Source organism: Myotis brandtii, unplaced genomic scaffold (assembly GCF_000412655.1).
Source record: "Myotis brandtii unplaced genomic scaffold, ASM41265v1 scaffold181, whole genome shotgun sequence".
NCBI classification, from domain to species: domain Eukaryota; kingdom Metazoa; phylum Chordata; class Mammalia; order Chiroptera; family Vespertilionidae; genus Myotis; species Myotis brandtii.
In genome coordinates this window covers 5,290,603-5,312,238 of record NW_005356712.1, presented here as the reverse complement: position 1 = coordinate 5,312,238, position 21,636 = coordinate 5,290,603, and the positions used below count along the sequence as shown (strand labels likewise).

General features: G+C 48.3%; 1 protein-coding gene across 1 annotated transcript in view; it reads left to right on the top strand.

The window, feature by feature from the left end:
- The window catches only part of LOC102246104 (DNA-directed RNA polymerase II subunit RPB2-like), a 47,364-nt gene that overhangs the window by 24,238 nt on the left and 1,490 nt on the right, over positions 1-21,636 (top strand). Inside the window, 4 exon segments of the mRNA XM_014537717.1 lie at positions 18,993-19,602; positions 19,604-20,543; positions 20,964-21,206; positions 21,208-21,636. Coding sequence (XP_014393203.1) covers positions 18,993-19,602; positions 19,604-20,543; positions 20,964-21,206; positions 21,208-21,636 — 2,222 coding nt within the window.

Below are 21,636 nucleotides of genomic sequence, written 5' to 3'. Positions count from 1 at the left end.
GGTGGGGTGGGAGGGAAGGGGGTGCCCTCATCACTCATGAGCCTGTTTATTTGGGAACCAGAGCGGCCCTTTCTCCGGTTATTACTCAACGTCTTCCACAGCCCAAGCCACCCTCATTCCAGAAGTTGGGGCAGGAATAATAAACACACTGCCCGCTGCCAGGCGTGCCCACCTTGCGTGGCCCCATGGTGCACTTGGCTTTCAGGGGAGACTTGGAAGTGAAGGGCCAGGGATGCTTGGCTGGGCCCAAATGGCTGGTCTGGAGCCAGGACGCCAGGCTCCAGACTGTAGTTCAGTCTCCTGCTATGTGACACTCGCAGGCAAGAAGACTCACTTCATCCTCAAAATGACTCCCCTCCTTCTCATTACAGATGGGGAAATGGCGGCTCGGATACATTAACATAGGCAGAGGGCATAGAGGAGCGCTCAATACGTAGTAAGTCCAGTATAAATGCTCTTCATAGATGAACAGTTGGCTACGAGCTACACCAGGTTAACATGTTTCCTCTCCCTGGATTTTGGTGAACCAGATTATAAAATAACATTTTAGGCTGTTTTATAGGACAACTAGTGGCCCGGTGCACAAATTCGTGCACATTGAAAGGAAATTAATTAGAAGAAATATTTTAATATCACTATTCTCCCTTTCTCTATAATAGATGTGTCAACCAAATTCATGATCGACAATGACAGACTGAAACACACACATGTGATTGGCGCCAGTGAGAGCTTTATATGTATCATGCATGCATGAGTCAGCTTAGCCTTTTATAGATATAGAATAAACTTGCTTAATTAGACCTGCTTTCTGATTTAGCTAAACTTTTCCCAGCCCAGTGCAGCACCCCAACTTCTCATTCAGGTAATTGTCAGCAACACAGCAGTAAATATCAACATGAAGCAGATTATTATTGTAGATCACGCAGGGAGAACAAAGGGTAAAATATTTAACTGCAGCAGTGTTTGACTCTCTTCTGCGCAGTGAGAAAACTTGAAGTCATTTTCAAGGTCCACCGTTTCTTACTTCTTTTCAGGCGGGTCAAGTTTCTAAGCTTTCTAAATCTCTGTTTTCCGGCTAATGAAAAGAAAATAGGATTCCACCGAGTCTCCTATCTACCTACTCCAGGACTTCTGTGAGGATCACATGAGATGAAGCACAGTAAGACGCTTCACAGACATTTGGTTAAAGTGTAAAAAGTGTCCACCTGGCTATAAAGCAAGTCATGTTCCTGGGCTGAAGAAACTGCAAGGAGGCTAGTCGCTAGGGAGAGGAAGCTGGGTGTTGCTACGTGACGTCATTACCGGGATGGTCTGACACTTAGTATATTAGCCTTTTATATATATAGATAGACTGGCCAAGAAGCTAAAAAACACCCGTAGTCTGAATAATAGTGTTCAGGTTGATGGATAGTGTTCCAGCAAAATGCAAAAGGATCACGAGGCAAGATGGTTTTTCTTTTTAAAAAGTTGCCAGATCAGCGAAGGACAGTATTAAACTGGGTATGTGGGCAAAGACTAGAGTTAGACACCTGTGCCTCGGGGTTCTGAGCTGCCTCTTGCTGGCTGTGTGACCCTTGGGCACAGAGTCCCCAAGTTTGCTTCTTTCTAAAAAAAAAAGTATATTACTTATTTTTAGAGAGAGTGGAAGGGAGAGGGAAAGAGAACGAGAAACACTGATGTGAGAGGGAAACATTGATTGGTTGCCTCCTGCACGGCCCCTACTGGGGCTTGAGCCTGCAACCTGGGCATGTGCCCTGACCAGGAATCAAAACAGTGACCTTTTGGTGCACGGGAGGATGCCCAACCAGCTGAGCCTCATCGGCCAAGACCCAAGCTTTCTTCTTTCCTCATTGGTGAGAGGGAGACAATAGCTCCTTCCTCTGTGAGGGTTTCGTGAGGATTCGTGGTTGTGTAGAAGAACACTTGTATACACAATGTGCCGGGCACCGTTCTCAGTGCTCAAGAACATCTTTGCTTATTTCAGCCTCAGAGCAAGCCTAGGAGATGGGCACTATCCCCCGCTTTTACAGATGAGGAAATTGAGGCCCAGAGGTGTGAATAAGGTCACGTAGAAATCACATGGCCAGAGGCCTGCAAGAAAGAGGGGCACTTAACCTGTGGATTAAATTTTGTCTTATGTTCATGCCTGCAAAACAGTTCCTAATTGCAATGCGTGGGTTGTTGTGCTCTGTAACCCCTGGCAGGACACTCCAGAGGCGCCAGCGAGCCAACGGGAAGAGACGAGTCTCCTGGAAGAGAGGGAATGCGAAGGTGCTAGGCCTGCGAGCTGCGGACTGAAGATGGGGTGTAGGGCTGGGTTCTCGAGTCTCCGCGAGAGAAGGTGGCCTGGCCTGACCTCTCCCTTCTCCTGTAGAGGCAGTGACCAGCGTCCTGCTAGAGGGGTTGTGGGCCAGCCAGGTCCTGGCTGGGGGACCTCAGGTCCTATCCAGTCTGGAAAGGAGGGGCTCTTCTGGGAATGCACAGGCGAGGCCTGGCTGCTCCTTGGGGCGGAGGAGAGCTAATGCTGGCTTCTGGCCCCTTGGACGCCGCAGGGAAAGTGGCCCTGCAGACCCCCAGAGACTCTTCAGGCTCTTGGGGGTTGGGGTGAGGGTTGCTAGGATTTCTGGAGCCTCCTTCACACCATCCTGGTGGCTCCCAGAGGCCTTGCCCGAAATACCAGCACAACATGACCAGCGGGTCCAACCAGGGGTGGGGAATGCCCGGCCCGCAGGCCGTATGAGGCCTGCAAGATCATTTGGTCATATAAGGCATTAGGGGGAGTTCATTAAAGTTTGACCAAATACAACAGGCTGGTTTTTAAGTTGATAATTTTGTATAGTACGCAAATGATGTTATAACCATCCAAATGGCCCCTGGCGGAAAAAAGGCTCCCCAATTTGGCTAGGCAACTGTAAAATTATTCTCCAATAAAAAGTGGCCTCCTCACCCTTCTCTGCCAACAAGGGTCCCCCAGAAAGGTGGGAGCACATGCTGCTCAGATTTCGGTTTACACCTCTCCTCTGCCTGAGCTTCGCAAGGATCCTGCAGAAGGAGCAGGGCCAGTGGTGGCCAGCAGCCTGCTGGCAAAGTAGGGGCACGGGTGACCCTCAGCCACCGGCCTTCCTGTTCTTGCCTTCAGACAGGCAGCTGGCTTGTGCTGAGAAGGAAACCCGGAGAGAGGCGGCTCTCTGAAGGCGCTGCTTTTAGAACGTGCAGACAAAGACCCCCTAGACCCCGGCACAAAAGCTTGCAGGCCCAGGGGACAGCTGGCTTGAGCTGGCGAGGTGCTCGCTGGGTGAGAGGGGCGATCTGCTTTTGATTAAACAGCCATCATTTACTCACGTCAGGAACGATGCTCAGAAAGGCAGATGTGGTCACCTGACCACGGGCTGGTGTGGGAGCCGCCGGCCCTGCCAACCCCGAAGTCACCGTGTACTTATGTGCGATGCTCCTGACATGGCTGGGAGACCTCATTAAACTCCCATGATGCTCTGACTGAAACAGGCATATCTATTTATCACGAGATTTCCTTCTTCCTCTCAGGAAAACACGGGTCTCCAGCCTTTCAAACCGGACAGGCTAGGCAGAAGACTTATGAACCTTCTATCCGGGAAATGGAAGATTCCAGACTTTTCCCAGGTCTGGGTTGACCATCGCTACATAATTTCAAACGTGAGCCCCCAAATAAAGTCATCAAGAGGTACAGCCTCTTCCCTCCCCTTTTCCCAGCTCGACCAGGGAACTCTCTAGAAGAGTGTGTGGTTCCAGCTGCTCTCCCACTTGGGGGCATAACAGTGAGTGTGAGGAAATGGTAGCTGTCACGGTGTCTCAGGTCTTGAGAGAACGGCTGCTGTCATTTTAAGAACACTTAATCCTTACCCTGACGCTTTAGGAATCATCACGAGAAAACATGGGCTCGTAAGGCAGGTGCTTCTGAAACCCTTACAGCGAGGATGTAGCAGAAATAAATGACAGAACAAGGTTTGCTGGACCCCAGAGGGCATGCTCTAAAGTGGTCTGCAAGGAGGTACCTCCATGGGGGCGGGGACCTCGCCTGTCTACCACCCCCCAGAATGGTGCCTGACACTGAAGAACTCAAAAAAACACGGGGTCTCTTGAAGCCCAGATCCATGAAGGGCGTTCCTAAATTCTTCATTAACATGGAAATAATGGGAAATCTTCATTCTTTACTGCTAGGTGGCGCTGTGAAGACCACAGATGAAGAAATGTGGGGTCCTGTGGCCAACGCCTTTTTCAGAATCTGAGGTGTGTTTAGAATGAGCTGAAAGGGACCTGGAAGGAGCACCAGCTTCAGTGGCCCCTTTTCAGGGAGGTGTGGCATCAGGACAGACGTGTCTTGGGTTCTTGGCCGCACCTCTGGGTAGCCACCAGGTCTCTGCAGGTCTCTGGAGGCACTGGAGGGATAGGACCCGTCACCAGCAGGCACCACGCCTTCCCCCGGCACTTCCGGCTGCTCGGCAGCCTCCTCCTCTCAGCCAAGGCTCCCAAACACACCGAGCCCACGACCAACCAGGGTCCCGAGATGCTCTTGCTCTTCATCAGAGAAGTTGCAAGTGTCGGGCTTTTGTAAAAATCTAGACAAAACCTAGCACCAAACGTATGAGAATTAATTTTGAAAGTAAGTTCTATTTTGGAATGGTCTGGGGTTTACAGAGGTTTTATCAAGACAGTGCAGAGAATCCCCCACACGCTTCCCTAGCTTTCCCTCATACTTCACGCGCCCATGTGCATTGGCCAGAGCCCAAGCAAGCACTGGTATGTTACTATCAACTCACTGCAGGCCTTGTTCAGAGCTCGGCCATGTGTCCACTATTGTCCTTTTCTGACCCAGGACCCAGTCCAGGGTACCACACTGCACTGAAAAGAGTATTGTTTTTTAAATGTACTATAGGAGTATAGTATATTTTCTAAATAAGACAAATCATACAGAATGAAGCAAAGGCCTCCCATGACTCCCGTCTTCTTGCCCCAAGGCCATTATTAAGTTTGGTCTGCAGCCTTCCCGACCTGGGCCATCCCACAGGGTACCCACTAGACAAGGAGGCAACTGCCAGTGAAAGGAAGTAGAATGAGCATTCACTTCTTCTGTCACACAAGCCACACTGCAAGGGCTCAGAAGTGCGCGTTACTAGTGCCCACAGCACCAGGCACGGCCGTCATTACAGCAAGCTCTACTGGCCAGCACTGTGCTGGGTCTTTTCTCTGCATTTTAAATTCCTCCATATATGTTCTTAAATACACACCTCTAGTTTTTTAAAGATCATAGACCACTGCATCCCACATCACATCTTTACCTAACTTGTCTTGGAGATCATTCCACATTGTTGCATATTATTTTTAAAAATATATATTTATTGATTTCAAAGAGGAAGGGAGAGGGAGAGAGAGATAGAAAGATCAGTGATGAGAGAGAATCATTGATTGGCTGCCTCCTGCACGCCCCATAGCCTGGGGTGTTGGGCCCATAGCCTGGGCATATGCCACACTGGGGAATCGAATGTGACCTCCTGGTTCATAGGTTGACACTCAACCACTGGGCCATGCTGGCTGGGCCACGTTGTTGCATATTGATCTGCCTCACGCATTTTGGCTGCTGCAGAGTGGCCTGCATGGGTCACCATTCTGTCATCCCCTCCTGTGGGCACTTAGGTTGTTCCCGTTTTCTCCTCTTACAATGAAGGCGGCCAGGAACGCTTTCCTCCTCCTGAGAGCACCCTACATGGACTTAACTCAGTGCAGAGTGACTTCGGCCAGTGGGATAAATATTCCTGCTGAAAAGCTCTTTCTGTCTCATTAGAAATATGCTTCAGGCCAACGGCCATGCTCAGTGAGGCTGGACACAGGAGGGAAACTCAGCAAAGCTGTGGTGTGGGCAGGATGCCAGAGTCTGCCCAGAGGTCAGGGGTGTGGTAGGCCCTGGTGAGAGGTGTGAGCCAGAGCTACCATCTGGCCACTCACAGACAAAACAATGGGATAACCAGACTAGAAAACTGCATCCAACCAGTACCCAAGGGCCTGAATTATTTGGTTTGGTTGGCAAATACCAATTGCACAGTAAGTCATGTCAATAGCTGGTTCTAATAAAAGTAGTTGTGTGGCACCAGTGCACAGACACTTCACGCCATTTAATCCCGAACAGGTAGGTTCTGTTATCAGCATTTTATAGGTGGGGAACTGGAGGTGAAGGGTTAGGGCATTTCCCTATTCTGCTTCTGCAAAAACATTTCAGCTGGTAAGTGGCGGAGCTGGGACATGAACCCAACATTGAGCCCATGGTCCTAACATGCTGGCAGCCTGCATCCCTGTGTGGGCAGGCATGTAGGATCACATAACGTTCCTTGTGTTCTTCACCCAGCTTTCCCTAATGTTGACATCTTATGTTACCATGACACTGTGCATCCTGAGAAATAAGATACCCTAAGAAGGACACCTGGTGGCTTAACTGGGCTTAAGTTACAAACAAACAAACAAACAAAACCACAAAGCCTAGCAGCTGTTTCTAAACAGGGGCCTCTCACGAAAATTACACTTCTGGGAGAAGCCAGCACTATGCTGCCTGCCTGCACTGTTTCTGCCATCTGAGTCAGCCCTTATAAAGGAGCTCCTGGAATCCTATTTCAACCAATAGGACTGAGGCTTCCCCATCCAATTGGAGCTGCACAGCTATACCCCATCATCTTCATTGACCAATCACAGCAGCTCCATTCTGAAAAAACAGGACAGTGATTTTTGGACCAAACTGCAAGGATATGGAGTCCTCATTTGCATGAAGACAAACCAATCAGGGACCAGGGGTGGGGACTTCTGCCTATATAAGTCACTGCCCTCGGACTTCACCAAAGACATTTCACTGGAGCAGAGCAAGGAGACAGAGCTGAGTGGACCAAGGCAGCTGGAGCAGAACGGAGCTGCCTCGCCTAAGAAGGGGCTTGCCCCAGGGCAGCATCATGGCCATGCTGTATTACCACTGAGTTGTTTTGCACTGAATAAAGTTTGTTTTTTTCATTGCACCCATTTTGGGAATTCCTGTTGGTGTGAACTGGCATCAACAACCACTGGTTGACAACACATTTATCGAAACTAAGAAATTAGCATTGGCGTTATACTCTGAATTAAGCTCTAGACTTTATTTGGATTTCAGCAGGGTTAGCCCTCCTGTCCTCATCACTGCCCACCACAGAAGGCCAACTCACTGCTGTCGGCGTGAGTTCCTGAGCCTCTGGCCCATCCTTTCTAAGGAGCTGTGTTCTCCAATCCAGACCTGTCCACAACCAGACCTGGGGGAGCCAGTTCACTGACGCAGGTCGCACTGAGTTCATATTCTCCTTTGCTTATGTGATGATGTGCTCATCATTAGAAACTGGGCAGGGCTTCTCGGTGGAGTGCGATTAGAATTGGGCCTTAAGGAATGGGTGGAATTTGGGGGGTGGAGCACGGAAATTGTTACTGGCTTTGAGCTGAGACCTCCCATGTGCTCATGTTCCAGCCTCCCTTCCCCAGGCAGCACCGTGTTGGGCACAGAGACACTTAGTACTTAATGGCTGAGAAATCCCAGGCCTGGAGCCTTAAGACTCTCAGATCTCAGTGCTTCTGATCGAATTCAGCTGGCAATTCATCCACATGGCTCGGATGCTGCGCCTGCAAAGCCTCCGGAAACGCTGCTGCTGGCTGCACGGCACGCGTGGGAGGGCCCGTCCACGTCCAACACACAGGGACTCTAAGCTGGGATCTGTCTTCCGAGATAGCCGAAGGCCACGTGGCCACGGCCCACCTGTCAAACTTCCACCCCAGGCCTCCTCAAGGTGGTTTGTCATAGCGGAAGAGGATTGCATTGTGGTTTCAATTCTGCCCCTCATTTATCACCGAGGGCCTCTAACAATGGACTCGCAGAAAATGGCCTGCAAACTAGGGGGGAAGGTGCCATTGGATCCCCCAGGGTTGCTTCCAAAGCATCCAAGGCCTGGGCCCCACTCTAGCCCCCCTGAAGTCACAGCCCCAGGAATGGGTTTTTACCATTTGACTGAATCAAAGGCAGTTGGAGCCGTGATCATGAATGCATTTCCCCCAATGATTTTCCAGCCACCTTTCCAAGGAGCAGTTTGTGAAGGCAGCACCCTGAAAGACACCGTGGGTGTGATGTGCAAACTGGGCCTCCGCCCACACTGTACCATCTGAGTCGCACCCCTCGCTTTCCTGACTGGAACGATGGAACGTGTCCCATTCGTTGATCAGACAAGGACAATTAAATGATGATACTTTGCAAAGGCTCTCCCACTGAAGTTAGTTTTGAGAAGCACACAGTGTGACTACTAGAGAGATATGCACACTTTGCCTTATGTTTAGAACTGTGATGCCCTAAACGCACACCGCCAGGGCTGTAGGCCAGGTTCCAGGTATAGTAAACCACGGTCCCAAATGAGGGCAATGAATGTATAATGTTTGTATACTAACAGTGTCTTCAAGAAACTTAAAATTCAGAAAGTCCATGTACTTAAATACTCCACCTTTAATTTATACATTATATTTGGTTCTCAATCAGGATACCTACATTTTGTCTCCTATTAACATATCTCCCTGTCCCAAAGCAATACAAGTTAATTTTTAAAAATTAATAAGATCCCATATTTATTCCTACTCCCCAGTTTTGCTATCCAAAAGAACTGACATTTTGCTTTTTGTCAATAGCGGTTCTTAACTAGGAATGATTTTTTTCTAGGGACACACCTGGAAACTGCTCCTGGCAGCAGTGGGGAGGGGGGAGGGATGCTGCCAAACATTCTCCAGTGCACAGGACAGCCCCCCACGATAAAGAATTATCCAGGCCCAAGCGTCACTAGGGCTGAGATTTCAGAACCTTGTCTGAGATATGTTCAGTGCATATATGCATATATGCACATGGGCAGACTGTAACTGTTCTGGAAGTTGCACTTAATATTGAGGACATCTGTGTATTGCTCTGTTGTGTGCATGTACCATAGAGCGCTTGTGCGTGCGCACGCGCACACACGCACACACGCACACACGTGTGTGCACAAAACTGGAAACAATCTAAGCCCATTACCTACATCTTTGCACATTTATCCGATGAGCTTTCAATTCCACTTGTCTGAGCTATTGCAGATGTGTCTCTTACACTGAGGAAAGGGGACTCTGGGGGTTCCAGGAACAGACTGGCAGCTCAGGTTGGCGGAACTGTGCAGTGTGGTTATGTCGATGCCTCCACACGCCCTCACCAAGAGCCCTGTGAACCACTGAGCCACCAGCCCTTCGGAGGACCTTCTCCCCAAAGCCGGGCCTGTGCCGAAAGCCTGCAGAAGGAGGTTGTGCTTCGGGTCCTAAGCCTTGGAGCACACATGAGTCATGGCTTTGAAATCCACCTCAGATGCCAGCTGAAAACAGAGGCTTTGCATAATCAAGTTGACAGATGAAGCCCGGCCTGCCCTGCTAGGGACAGGCTCATCCATATCCTGGGTTAAAAGAAATATTGCGTTTTTAGAGAGGAAAGAAACATATTTAAGAGATAAAGGGGGAAAAAAGAGGAGAGTTTTCTGGTCATTAATTATAATAAAACGCAGGGGGAAAAATTCACTTTAAAGGCATGCTAAAGCCCTGTAATCTTCAAAGAGATAGAGGAGGCTCAGCTGCCTGGGAACAGAGAGACTGCGCCAGGAGACCACCACTCCCAGCCAATTGCAAACAGCCAAGGTGAGGGCTGCAGTTGCTGGAGGAACACGCTGGTTGGGAAGCGAGTTATGTTCCTGCCTATCTCGAGTCCGCCTGACATCAAACCACATGCAGTGGGAGGGTACCGTTCCCAAATCTACCTCAGGCCCCTGATGCCCAACAGCCACCACTGCACTTTTGGGGTCTCAAACTCTTGCTGCCCATGGGAACCCTGCAACTTCTGGGCTGCCAGGAGAGAATGCAGGTCGAGTGTCACCAGACTTTGGTTGAAGGAAGCCCAAGCTCCAGATTTTTATGTCCAACTTTCCTGTTTGCATGAGCCAAACAACACGCCTGCAGCTGCATTGGGCCCTGCAGTAGCCCGTCAGCCAAATGCTGGAGAAAACCCTCAACCAGCGGTCGCCAACCTTTTGGACCTCACGGACCACCAGTGGTTCGCGGGCCACCGGTTGGCGACGATTGCTCCAAAGGTTTCCTTAAACCAGTGGACGCCAACCTTTTAGACCTCACGGACCACAGTGATCTGCGGACCACTTGGTGACCGCTGCCCTAGACCCTTTTACGGGAAGTGATGGCAATTAATGCCAGGGTATTAAGGGCTTACTATGGCCTTATTTATCCAATGAACTCCTGGCTTGATTGCTTGACCTGTGGTGTCAGAAGGACCCACAAGTTTTATTTGGTTTAGGGGGTGTCTGTGAGGGAGGTTAGTGAATTAGGGAAGGACTTTGCTTTCCTTGGGATAAGCCCCAGTTGAAAACTAATTCCTGTTGAACAAGCTAATTCTCCCCACTTCCCAGGGTATTATAAGATAACTTAAATGGAGTACTTTTGGGGGACTGAATCTACAAAGAGGTTTTGCAACCTTTTTAATGTCAAAAACAAAAAATACCCCACTCACTCTTCTCTCCCCACTGGCTGACTTAAATCCTGGATCACCTGGACAGGCAGGAGGGGTCCTGCCTCATATGCCCTCCTTCCTGCATTCAGCTGCCATTTGCTGTGCCAAGCAGGACCATTGCTAATACACATTTCAAACTGCAGGTCACTTCTTAGAGGCCTTAAATCTAGAGACTTGAGCTGGGCTTTGAAAAAGAGAGGAAACCAGAGTTCACTATATACAGTAAGGGCAGGTATTGCTTCACAGTAATGTTGTTTGTTACCTATGCACACGGGTGAGTATGCTGGGTTGGGGTCAGTGGTGGCCTGGAGCTTGCTTCAGCCGACCTGTAAGCCCATCTGGCACATCTCTCTTCCCACTTCCACATTCAATGACTTCAATGGTTTCAATTGGGTCGTGGTGGGAGTATTTACACCATGGTAATTGGCAAACATACAAATGAAAACTACTTCCCCTGGAGAGCTGCTTGTTGACATGTCACTAGTGGTATGCTGGGGAACATTCAAGATGTGGGTCCAATTCTTTCAACCCACAGTAACAAAGTCACATGTTGGAGGTGAGTTTCCCAAGGTTTGCATGCAGGTGGGTTTACTAGGGAGGGTCCTCAGAAACAGCACCTGTGGGAACTGGGAGAGGAGAATTGGGCTTCCGGGAGAAACTGAACTGCAATGCAGCTGACACAGGCCTCTGCTGATCCCCATGGAGAGCCTCGGGACAACTCTCCAAGCCCATCCCAGCTCCACAGTGGAGTGAGGAGAGATGAGCTTCACACCTTCATAGACTAACCATTGAATGCAGAGAGCCCACGGGAAGGAAGCATGTTGGGTGAAATGGTTAACTTCAGCAGAGAGCAGTTCCCAGAGAGCAACTGATGGGTGAGTCATCAGCAGCCCAAACTCACAGCACCTGAGGAAGGAAGCTTTGGTCCAGAAAGATCTGGGTGGGACACTGTGGCATCTACTACTTCCCTGTAACTAGAGTCTAAAGCAGAGTCTAAAGAGTGCAGAGAGCATGTTACCACCATGTGAGTGAACCCAAGCCAGCCTGCTAGAGGATGACAGAAAGACCAAGCAGCCCAGCTGTCCCAGACCAGGCCTTTCTAGACCAGTCGATCCCCACCATCCCATACATGACAAAGTCCAAAGCCACCTACCCAACCCCAGCTGGCTGGAGGTACATGCATGAGCCCAGCTGAGGCCAGAATACCCACCCAGCTAAATCCTAGACTCAGTAACAATAACGCATGCTTATCTCTTCAAGTCACTGAGTCCTGAGGCATTTTTACACAGCAATAGCCAACTGAGACCAGGTCTGAGATGATCCTGGCTGGATCCTGAGTAGAAGTGAAAGAGAAGGATGCAGCTGTCTAGTTGAACCTCTACAGCCTGCATTTGGGGCTTTTTAGAAAAAGGAATGGACTTGATCCTAAAGGCAATAATTAGCAATGGAAAGTTATTGAGCAAGATACTCTCCCACCCGAAGCCATGCCTTCCTGCAATCAGAGGCTGTTCTAATCAAGACTCATGAAACAGATCAGTCCAACTCAACCCAGCTAACAATTTAAAAGAGGGGAGAGTAGTTATTTTCAGGATGTGTATCTCACAGAAGCCCATGGACATGAAATCTGGGCCTGTTAAGAGTCAGAAGACTGTTAATAACAGATGGGCTCTCCTGCATCCCTGAAGGTCTGCTCCATTTCATTTCTCCTTAAATGAGAGAAGATGCCAGTCTTAAAATATGTGAATACCTACTGTGTGCAAGGCCAGGACTGCTTTGGAAGTCATGATCTGTTTGCCTTTACATTGATTTCTCCCTTCCCTCTGCTCAGCTCTGCGCAGAAAGTTGCCTGCTGTTTCCTAGCTTCTTGCCAGCTGCCTTTGGTTTGGAGTCAGTAGAGAAGGAGAACCAGGCCATTTCTCCCCTTCCTTCTCCTCTTCATGTGTGGCTTCATCCTTACCTCCAGCTCCTGTCGCTGGCCCCCTCCTTCCCTAGTCACCAACTACCACTGGAAAAGTCCAAAGCCTTTCCAGATGCAACCTGATGGCTCCAACCAAAGCGGGAGGCAGTGCCGCCCCTTCCTTTTGCCCTCCATCCTCTGAGCAGAGCCTCCCAGCTGCTGCTAATCGCTGGGTTGTCTCACTTTATCCCGTTTGATCTAGCAATGCTCTTGGGCCTTTGAAATGGAGTCTCTATATTAAATTCCCTTGATTGAATTTCCTGGCGTTTGCCTTCCTCCTGGGACCTCACTGAGGAGCCACCATACTGGGCCACACTAGGGGCAAACAACTCTGTAAAGGGCATAGCAGGTCTGAGGTTCTGCGGTTGGAGTCAATAAATAACCAGCATCCCCCTTCTTACACTCTGACCTCCTGATTCCATCTCCATTGACTAAACCCAACTGGCCACCAGAAAGCAAAAATGGACAAAAGTAAAACAGTCTGGTCCAGAGAGGACGTGGGGGTGCAGAAATGGAGCTCGATAGCCAGTGGTCTCATGACAGGACCTAGTGAGTATGCCTGTGGGTCTCGTTCAGAGAGACCGGTTTCCGAGGTGCATGAAGATGCACCTCTCAGACCTTTCCATTCAGCTGCAGGAAAGGGTTACCTGACAACCAGGGTCAGCCTCAGCTTTCAAGCCGAAATCGTGCTCTCCCCAGGGGCTCCCTGACAATAACTGAGCGTGGCAGGGGCACTTGGGTCTGGTCATTTCTGCCCAATGACCTTCTCTTCTAGAAGCCAGTCTTTGCTTTTGAACTCTTGATTGGTGTATAGGCTGAACAGGCCGAGACTCTCCCTGCCGAACTGTGCTTCTTCTCCCTCTTATCTTTCACAGGCATTATCAGTCGTGTGCTGGAAAATGGTTAACAATTGGCTCTCTGATTTATAGCATCTGCCAATTTCTATGGTGTGAATGCATCCACCCCAACCAGCTTCAACCTTCCCAATGGGCAGCTGGAAATGATGCTGGCCCCAGCATACCACTGGGAATTGCCACTCACATGTGCCCTAACCAGGCCAGGGATCAAACCTGCTACCCAGGTATGTGCCCTTGACTGGGAATCAAACCCATGATCCTTCAGAGCATGGACCAACACTCTAACCACCAAGCGACACCGGCCATAGCTATACCCATATTTTTGTCTCAGTTGGAGATCTCTCAAACAGACCCTAAGCCAGCAAATCAGCTAAAGCTGGTCTCAGTAGGAGCCAGTATGAAGCCTCATCAATTCAAGTTCCTATGACACTTGGTCCCAGAATTGGTCATCTCTGGGCAGAATGGCAGCCAGCTGCATGGACCCACCACGTCACACGCAGCAGAGGCAGGTGTGTTCAGAAGCTCTGGAAGGTGGAAGACCACCTTGATCCACTTAGTCATGGCATTCTGGGCCGGAGATTGCAGGGCCTGCCCCCACCCCGCACGTGGAAGCCTTCAGAGGCAAGTCTGGTCCAGCAGATTTAGAAGTTACAATCTCCTGCCTTGATCCTGGGCCATTCGCTTCCCGTAGCCTCCCAGCTCTGCATTCTCTACCTGCTCTGAAGTTATTGGGGCCTGCTGTGAATTTAGGAACAATAAAACCATCAAAGGGCTTGGTCCTGAGAACAATCAGTTGGAGATTTTGCAATAAAGGAGCATCCTGCCCAGGAAGGTGTGAGACTTCAAGGCAAGCTGACGGGACCCTTCTGAAAGGGCCTTTTTGGGGTGGGTGGGAAGGGGGGGGTCTGATAGGGTCCACACCTGGGATGGCTTAAGGTGCCATCTGGCCTGGAGAGGGGCAGGTTCCTGTCAGCTGTAGTGCAGGTCCCTGTCTCTCCAGGGCTCCAGGAGGACGACCACGCTGTCCTTCCCAGAACATCCACTCCAGGTGTCAATGCACCTGGCAATGCATCAGAATGGACCATGTTTTCTACACAAGCTTCTCGACCAGGACCCTTTGGTCCTCTCCTAGCACATGTCATCACCTTACATTCCACCCCCTGGCCCTTGCTTCTCTCCAATTCCTTCACTCACGCAGGGCAAAGGCCTTGAATACAGCCAGATGTGTGTGCCGCTCAGAGGGCTGGGGGGTGCTGGGAACACAGAGTAGGAAGCTTCCTATCCTGGGACAGAGAGTGCATACCAGAAGACAGTTGAGAAGGTAGTTCTTTCAGGGAGTGATAAGAGCATGGAAGCCAAGCAGGGTGAGGGACAGGGAGAGTACAGCACAGGCTGCTGTTTCAGCGAGTCATCAGCTCAAATGTCACTTCCTCAGGAAGGTTTCCAAGAACATGCAAGTGCAAAGGAAGTGAGCCATGCAGGTATCTAGGGGAAGAGGCTTGAAACAGGCACCTGCTTAGCATGGCCAAGGACAGCAATGGGACTAGTGAGTGTCTGCTCCCCCCTTTACCTGTGATGTTTCCTTTGTCTACACATTCCCTCTCTATCCCCTGATAGCTTTCACCCAGCCAAGTCTTACTCATGGGACCTTCGCAGTTCAGCTCAGAGGTCACCTCCTCCAGTTGTCACTTCCTGCCCCATTCTTTTCTTTGCATTTCCTTGGGCTGAACCACCCTTTATAGATTGTCTTAGTTATAGACCGCTGCCTAGGCAAAGTCATGCCCTTCCTTGTGTAGCCCACAGCCAGTGACATACCCATGCAGGGGTATAAAGGCTGGGCCAGACTATCCTGGGACACCTCTGAAGGGTTATTCCAGCTCCAGAATGATGGTTGCAAGAAGGGATAGGGGTTGGGGGACTGGGTAGAAAAGGTGACGGGATTAATAAGGGCACATTGATAGATACAAAATAGTCATGGGGATGTAAAGTACAGCATAGGGAATATAGTCAAGAATATTGTAATAACTATGCATGGCACCAGGTGGGAAACACTTTGTAAAGTATATTATTGTCTAACTACTATACTGTACACCTAAAACTAATACAAAATAATATTTAATGTAAACTATAATTGAAAAATTATAATTGTGGGGATCTTTAAAGCGAGCAGGCCCTCGCTGCCTGCTTCTGCTTCCTCTCTTATCTCACAGGGGTGTTGCCCACCGTCCCCATAAGCTGCTCGCATGAAAAATTTTTTAATGATGTGTTTTCATACAAAATAATATTTAATGTAAACTATAATTGAAAAAAATTTTAATGATGTGTTCTTTTCCCAACCCTCACTGTTGGGATCTCAGAGTTGGAATGCTCTTTGTATCATGTATCCATTGCCCAGGCTGAGTGCCTTCAATAATCAACAATCACTGATTATTTTGTCCATGGATCTGAATGGACATGGCATAGGGGGCAAGGCAGCTTCACATGGTATCCACTGGAGTAATTTGAGCATTCATGGGAGTAGATTCTTGGCCCTGGCTCACATGGCTGGTGAGTTGGTGCTGGTTACTGGTTCCTTTTCAGGTGGACCTCTCCTCAGGGATGCTTGAGCTTCCTCACAGCATGGTGGTGGTTTCCAAAAATCCCAAAAGATAGAGTGCTTGGTGGAAGTTATATCACTGAGTATGATCTAGTCTCCACTGATGTGGTGACATTTCTGCATCTTTTATCATTCAAGGCAGTCACAAGTCTGGTCCAAGTTCCAGGGTTGAGGCTGTGCATCCCTCCTCATGATTGAGTTTAGAATAAAAAAATGGGAGATAGTCTTGTGATCATTTTTGGAAAACATAATCGGTCACTCTGCTGCTGTCCTGAGTTCAGCTCAGCTGCCCGCATCCAGCATTTGAGTCTCTGCCTCTTTGCCTGGCATTTTCTCCACCTTGCCCGGCTTTGGACTGAGCCAGGACTCGGCACAGGCCTGAAAACACTGGAGAGTTGACACTCCTGTGGGCAATCTCAACCATTAGGCACCCTTAGTGGCTTCTTCCCATATTCCCTTTATGCTTTTTGGGGTCTTCAACAAAGCAGACACTTGGGAGACATTAGGAGTCTGTTAAAGGCATAACTCCAGACCCTTTTCTGACTTTGGCTTTGAGAAGCACTATAAAGGGGAATACCACTATTTATTGGTGGGGCAATGAAAGCACCTCTCAAATTATCCCGCCATGAGGATCGGAGAGTCATAAAGGAGCTACAGGTAACACATTCTACAAGGCTTAGCTAACATGGGCATGTTATCGAGATGCATCTGCCAGACTCTCCAAAGTACTTGAGTTCTCAGAAGGGAAGTATGGGTAGGGAAATCTCCATGTGGCAGCCTGGGGGTGCACTGCTTGGGTACCCTTCAAGAAGAACTTGCTGTTCAGTCGTAGGGTAGCACCTTTGGGTTCCACGGCACCATTCATGCTGTCACCATGGTCTTTGCTATGGCCGAGTAGAGTGGGGGTCCTGGGGACCGTGAATGGCTGCCCATTGGCACTCCTCTGAGGGGCAGTCTGTGCTCTGGAGCTCCCATGGGCTCTGAGACATTGTGGGATCTACCTCTTGACCTGCTTCTGCTTCCTCTCTTATCTCACACGGGTGTCGCCCACCGTCCCCATAAGCTGCTCGCATGTCTAACTTCTGGGTCTTCCAGTAAGCAGCTGCTTACCCCAGTTATCCACTCCCCGAGAGGAAGCAGGGTGGTGGGCGCACAGAACAGAAGCGATGTGGTGTGTGTGTGTGTGTGTGTGTTTCCAACACAACACCAGCAATAGCCTATGCCCAGTCTTAGCACGAGTCCCTTGTTCAGCCCAGACTGCCTCCATCGGTGCCACGCCTCATCCACCTCCCACATCAGGGCAGGCCTGCTCGGGTGGCCACACTTTCCCAGGGAGGTTCCGCCCCAGCTCCTCCCAAGGGATCTTTAAAGCATAATTGCTGACCCGGGATGTGTTGGTGCTGAGTTTATCACGAAGCTAAATGCTGGCGTTCTTCCTTCAACTCGAGAGCCAAAACTAATATAAACACCCACTCCCCATTCGTTACCCTAATGCCATCAGCAATGTGAGCAGGCCTGACCCCATCAGAGGCCTCCTGATTTATGGCCTCATGAACAGACGCAGCCGCTGGAAGCTGAGCTGGGCATCTGGGTACCTAGGAGGAAGCTGGTTTAAGAGAAGTGGCAGCCTCCCACCTGAGCTGGGGGGCTACCGCCTTCTGCAGGGAGGAGATTTAAGAAGTCGGGGACTTGTGCTCGCTTCGGCAGCACATATACTAAATTGGAACGATACAGAGAAGATTAGCATGGCTCCTGCGCAAGGATGACACGCACATTCATGAAGCGTTCCATATATTTTTTTTTTTAAAAAAAAGAAGTTGGGGACTTTGCTGAGCGAATGGGAAAGGAAAGAGGGCACACTATCTATTTAGGGCAGAAACTGAGGGGAGAAATGAAGGGAAGGCAGAAAAGAATGTCTCAGTCAGCTGACCTAGGCAGAGGGGGGGAAGCTATTGCAAGCCTCGATCAGTGGCATGAGAAGGGGGTATGTGAGGTCTTACTCCCTTCACCCTTATACATCTCCTCATGCCTTGGATGAGTCCTGGATCCAATTTTATTTTAGCAATATAATATGACAGAATTGTGGGCGGAATTCTCAAGGCAGAGTGTTGTTCTACCCACATTCTTTGCTTCACAGTAAAATTTTATTGCACACGCGCGTGCGCACACACACACACACACACACACACACAGAAAAGTGACAAAATCATAAGCATAGAGCTGCATGGATTTCACTCTTCTCAAGCCATCATTGGCAAGGCATCCTTACATGTGGAGGATTGGTGTTCTTTCCAAAGGCCTGATTCCAGAAAGATCTACCATAGACTTCTTTCCTATGTGCAGAAAGCCTCACCTGGTCCAATTAACGTATTTTATAGTTTTTTAATTACCTGCTGGGGGAAGATTTCAGCACAAGGACCTGCTAATTCCCTCTTCTTTCCATCTGTGAGAAGTCACTTATGCATAGGGCAGCCTAGAAACTCAGAAAAGTTAACATCCCTGGGAAAACTTCAGCCAATGGAAGCTAAGAGTGCACAGATGAGTGCCCAGCTTCCTGCTCTCCGAGGGTCAATCTGCCGTGTACTCTACATTGTGACGCAGAGCATCCCCTCGGGATGAGCCCCAATCGCCCACCATTATAACAGTCTGTCATCTTTTCACTGTTTTTTTTCTTTCCCTGTCCCTCTCTCGTCTTTGCTCTGGCTTCTTAGAAACAGCTTACAAATAAACCTTCTGCCCCCCAAGTCCTCACTCGGATACAAATGAAGGCAGGGATACAAGTTAAGGTAGGGAAAGAGGAGGAAAGGTGGCCAGAGATTGCCTAGGCATTTCCCCATGTTATATGTAATTTTAAAAGTGTGGATAAGGATGCTGCATTCCAAGTATGTAGACAATGAGAAGACACTACATCACTGAAGTTCCTACAGGAAAATATTGGGGCTTCTGCTCATCGCCAACCCAGTTTTCCTTGAGAAGTTGAAGAACCGCCAAGATATTTGCTGAAGTTTGAACAAATTTATCTCTCCAAGCCTTCTTACTGGGAAAGAGATGGTGCTCCTTCATCACTGATGCCAAATGAGGCCAGATTACAAAATCTCACGTATTCTGCTCCACTTTATGTTGATATAACAAAAACAGTCATTAAAAAAGGTGAAGAACAACTTCAGACTCAGCATCAGAAAACTTGTATAGGAAAAATTCCAATTATGTTGCGTTCAACTTATTGCCTATTGAATGGCTTAACAGATCGTGATCTTTGTGAGTTAAATGAATGCCCCTTGGACCCTGGTGGCTATTTCATTATTAATGGATTAGAAAAGGTTCTAATTGCACAAGAAAAAATGGCAACGAACACAGTCTATGTGTTTGCCAAAAAGGATTCTAAATATGCCTACACAGGAGAGTGTAGATCATGTCTGGAGAATTCTTCCCGACCCACCAGTACTATTTGGGTTAGCATGCTGGCAAGAGGAGGACAGGGTGCAAAAAAGAGTGCTATTGGTCAGCGCATTGTGGCAACTCTACCATATATCAAGCAAGAAGTTCCCATTATTATTGTGTTCAGAGCATTAGGTTTCATGTCTGACAGATATTTTAGAGCATATTACTTATGATTTTGAAGATCCAGAGATGATGGAAATGGTTAAACCTTCTCTTGATGAAGCTTTTGTCATCCAAGAACAGAATGTTGCACTAAATTTCATTGGCTCAAGAGGGGCAAAGCCTGGTGTCACTAAAGAGAAAAGAATTAAATATGCAAAAGAAGTCTTACAGAAAGAAATGCTCCCTCACGTTGGTGTCAGTGATTTTTGTGAGACCAAAAAAGCTTATTTCTTGGGGTATATGGTGCATAGGTTACTTCTAGCAGCTTTGGGTAGAAGAGAATTAGATGACAGAGATCACTAGGGAAACAAAAGATTGGATCTTGCTGGACCACTACTTGCATTCTTATTTAGAGGCCTGTTTAAGAATTTGCTTAAAGAAGTACGGATCTATGCACAGAAATTTATTGATCGAGGAAAGGATTTTAACTTGGAGTTGGCAATTAAAACAAGGATTATATCTGATGGCCTAAAATACTCTTTAGCTACTGGAAACTGGGGTGACCAAAGGAAAGCTCATCAAGCCAGAGCTGGAGTATCTCAGGTGCTAAACCGCCTGACATTTGCATCTACTCTTTCTCACCTGCATCGTTTAAATTCTCCAATCGGTAGAGACGGCAAGCTGGCAAAGCCGAGACAGTTGCATAATACATCGTGGGGAATGGTGTGTCCTGCTGAGACTCCAGAGGGCCATGCTGTAGGACTTGTGAAGAACTTAGCCCTGATGGCTTATATTTCAGTTGGATCACAACCTTCTCCAATTCTGGAATTTTTAGAAGAATGGAGTATGGAAAATTTAGAAGAAATTTCTCCTGCAGCTATTGCTGACGCAACCAAGATTTTTGTTAACGGCTGCTGGGTTGGAATACATAAAGATCCCGAACAACTTATGAACACTCTAAGGAAATTGCGGCGTCAGATGGACATCATTGTGTCTGAAGTTTCTATGATCAGAGATATTCGAGAGTTAAACCGCCTGACGTTTGCATCTACTCTTTCTCACCTGCGTCGTTTAAATTCTCCAATCGGTAGAGATGGCAAGCTGGCAAAGCCAAGACAGTTGCATAATACGTTGTGGGGAATGGTGTGTCCTGCTGAGACTCTAGAGGGCCATGCTGTAGGACTTGTGAAGAATTTAGCCCTGATGGCTTATATTTCAGTTGGATCTCAACCTTCTCCAATTCTGGAATTTTTAGAAGAATGGAGTATGGAAAATTTAGAAGAAATTTCTCCTGCAGCTATTGCTGTTGCAACCAAGATTTTTGTTAATGGTTGCTGGGTTGGAATACATAAAGATCCCGAACAACTTATGAACACTCTAAGAAAATCGCGGTGTCAGATGGACATCATTGTGTCTGAAGTTTCTATGATCAGAGATATTCGAGAGAGGGAGATTCGGATCTATACAGATGCCGGTCGTATTTGTAGACCACTTCTGATTGTGGAAAAACAAAAGCTTCTGTTGAAGAAGAGACATATTGATCAATTGAAAGAGAGAGAATATAACAACCACAGTTGGCAGGATCTTGTGGCCAGTGGGGTAGTGGAATATATTGATACTCTAGAAGAAGAAACAGTGATTCTGGCAAATGACTCCAAATGATTTACAATAGAAAGAAGTAGCTTATTGTTCCACATATACATACTGTGAGATTCACCCATCAATGATTTTCTGTGTCTGTGCATCTATTATTCCATTTCCTGATCATAACCAGTCCCCTAGAAACACATACCAGTCTGCTATGGGTAAGCAGGCCATGGGAGTTTATATCACCAACTTTCACATCCGTATGGATACATTGGCCCATGTTCTCTACTATCCTCAAAAACCACTTGTGACTACACAGTCTATGGAATATTTGCGATTTAGAGAGTTGCCAGCAGGTATCAATTCAATTGTGGCCATTGCATCATACACTGGCTACAATCAAGAAGACTCCATTATCATGAATCGTTCAGCGGTAGACCGAGGCTTTTTCAGGTCTGTTTTCTATCGATCATACAAAGAACAGGAGTCT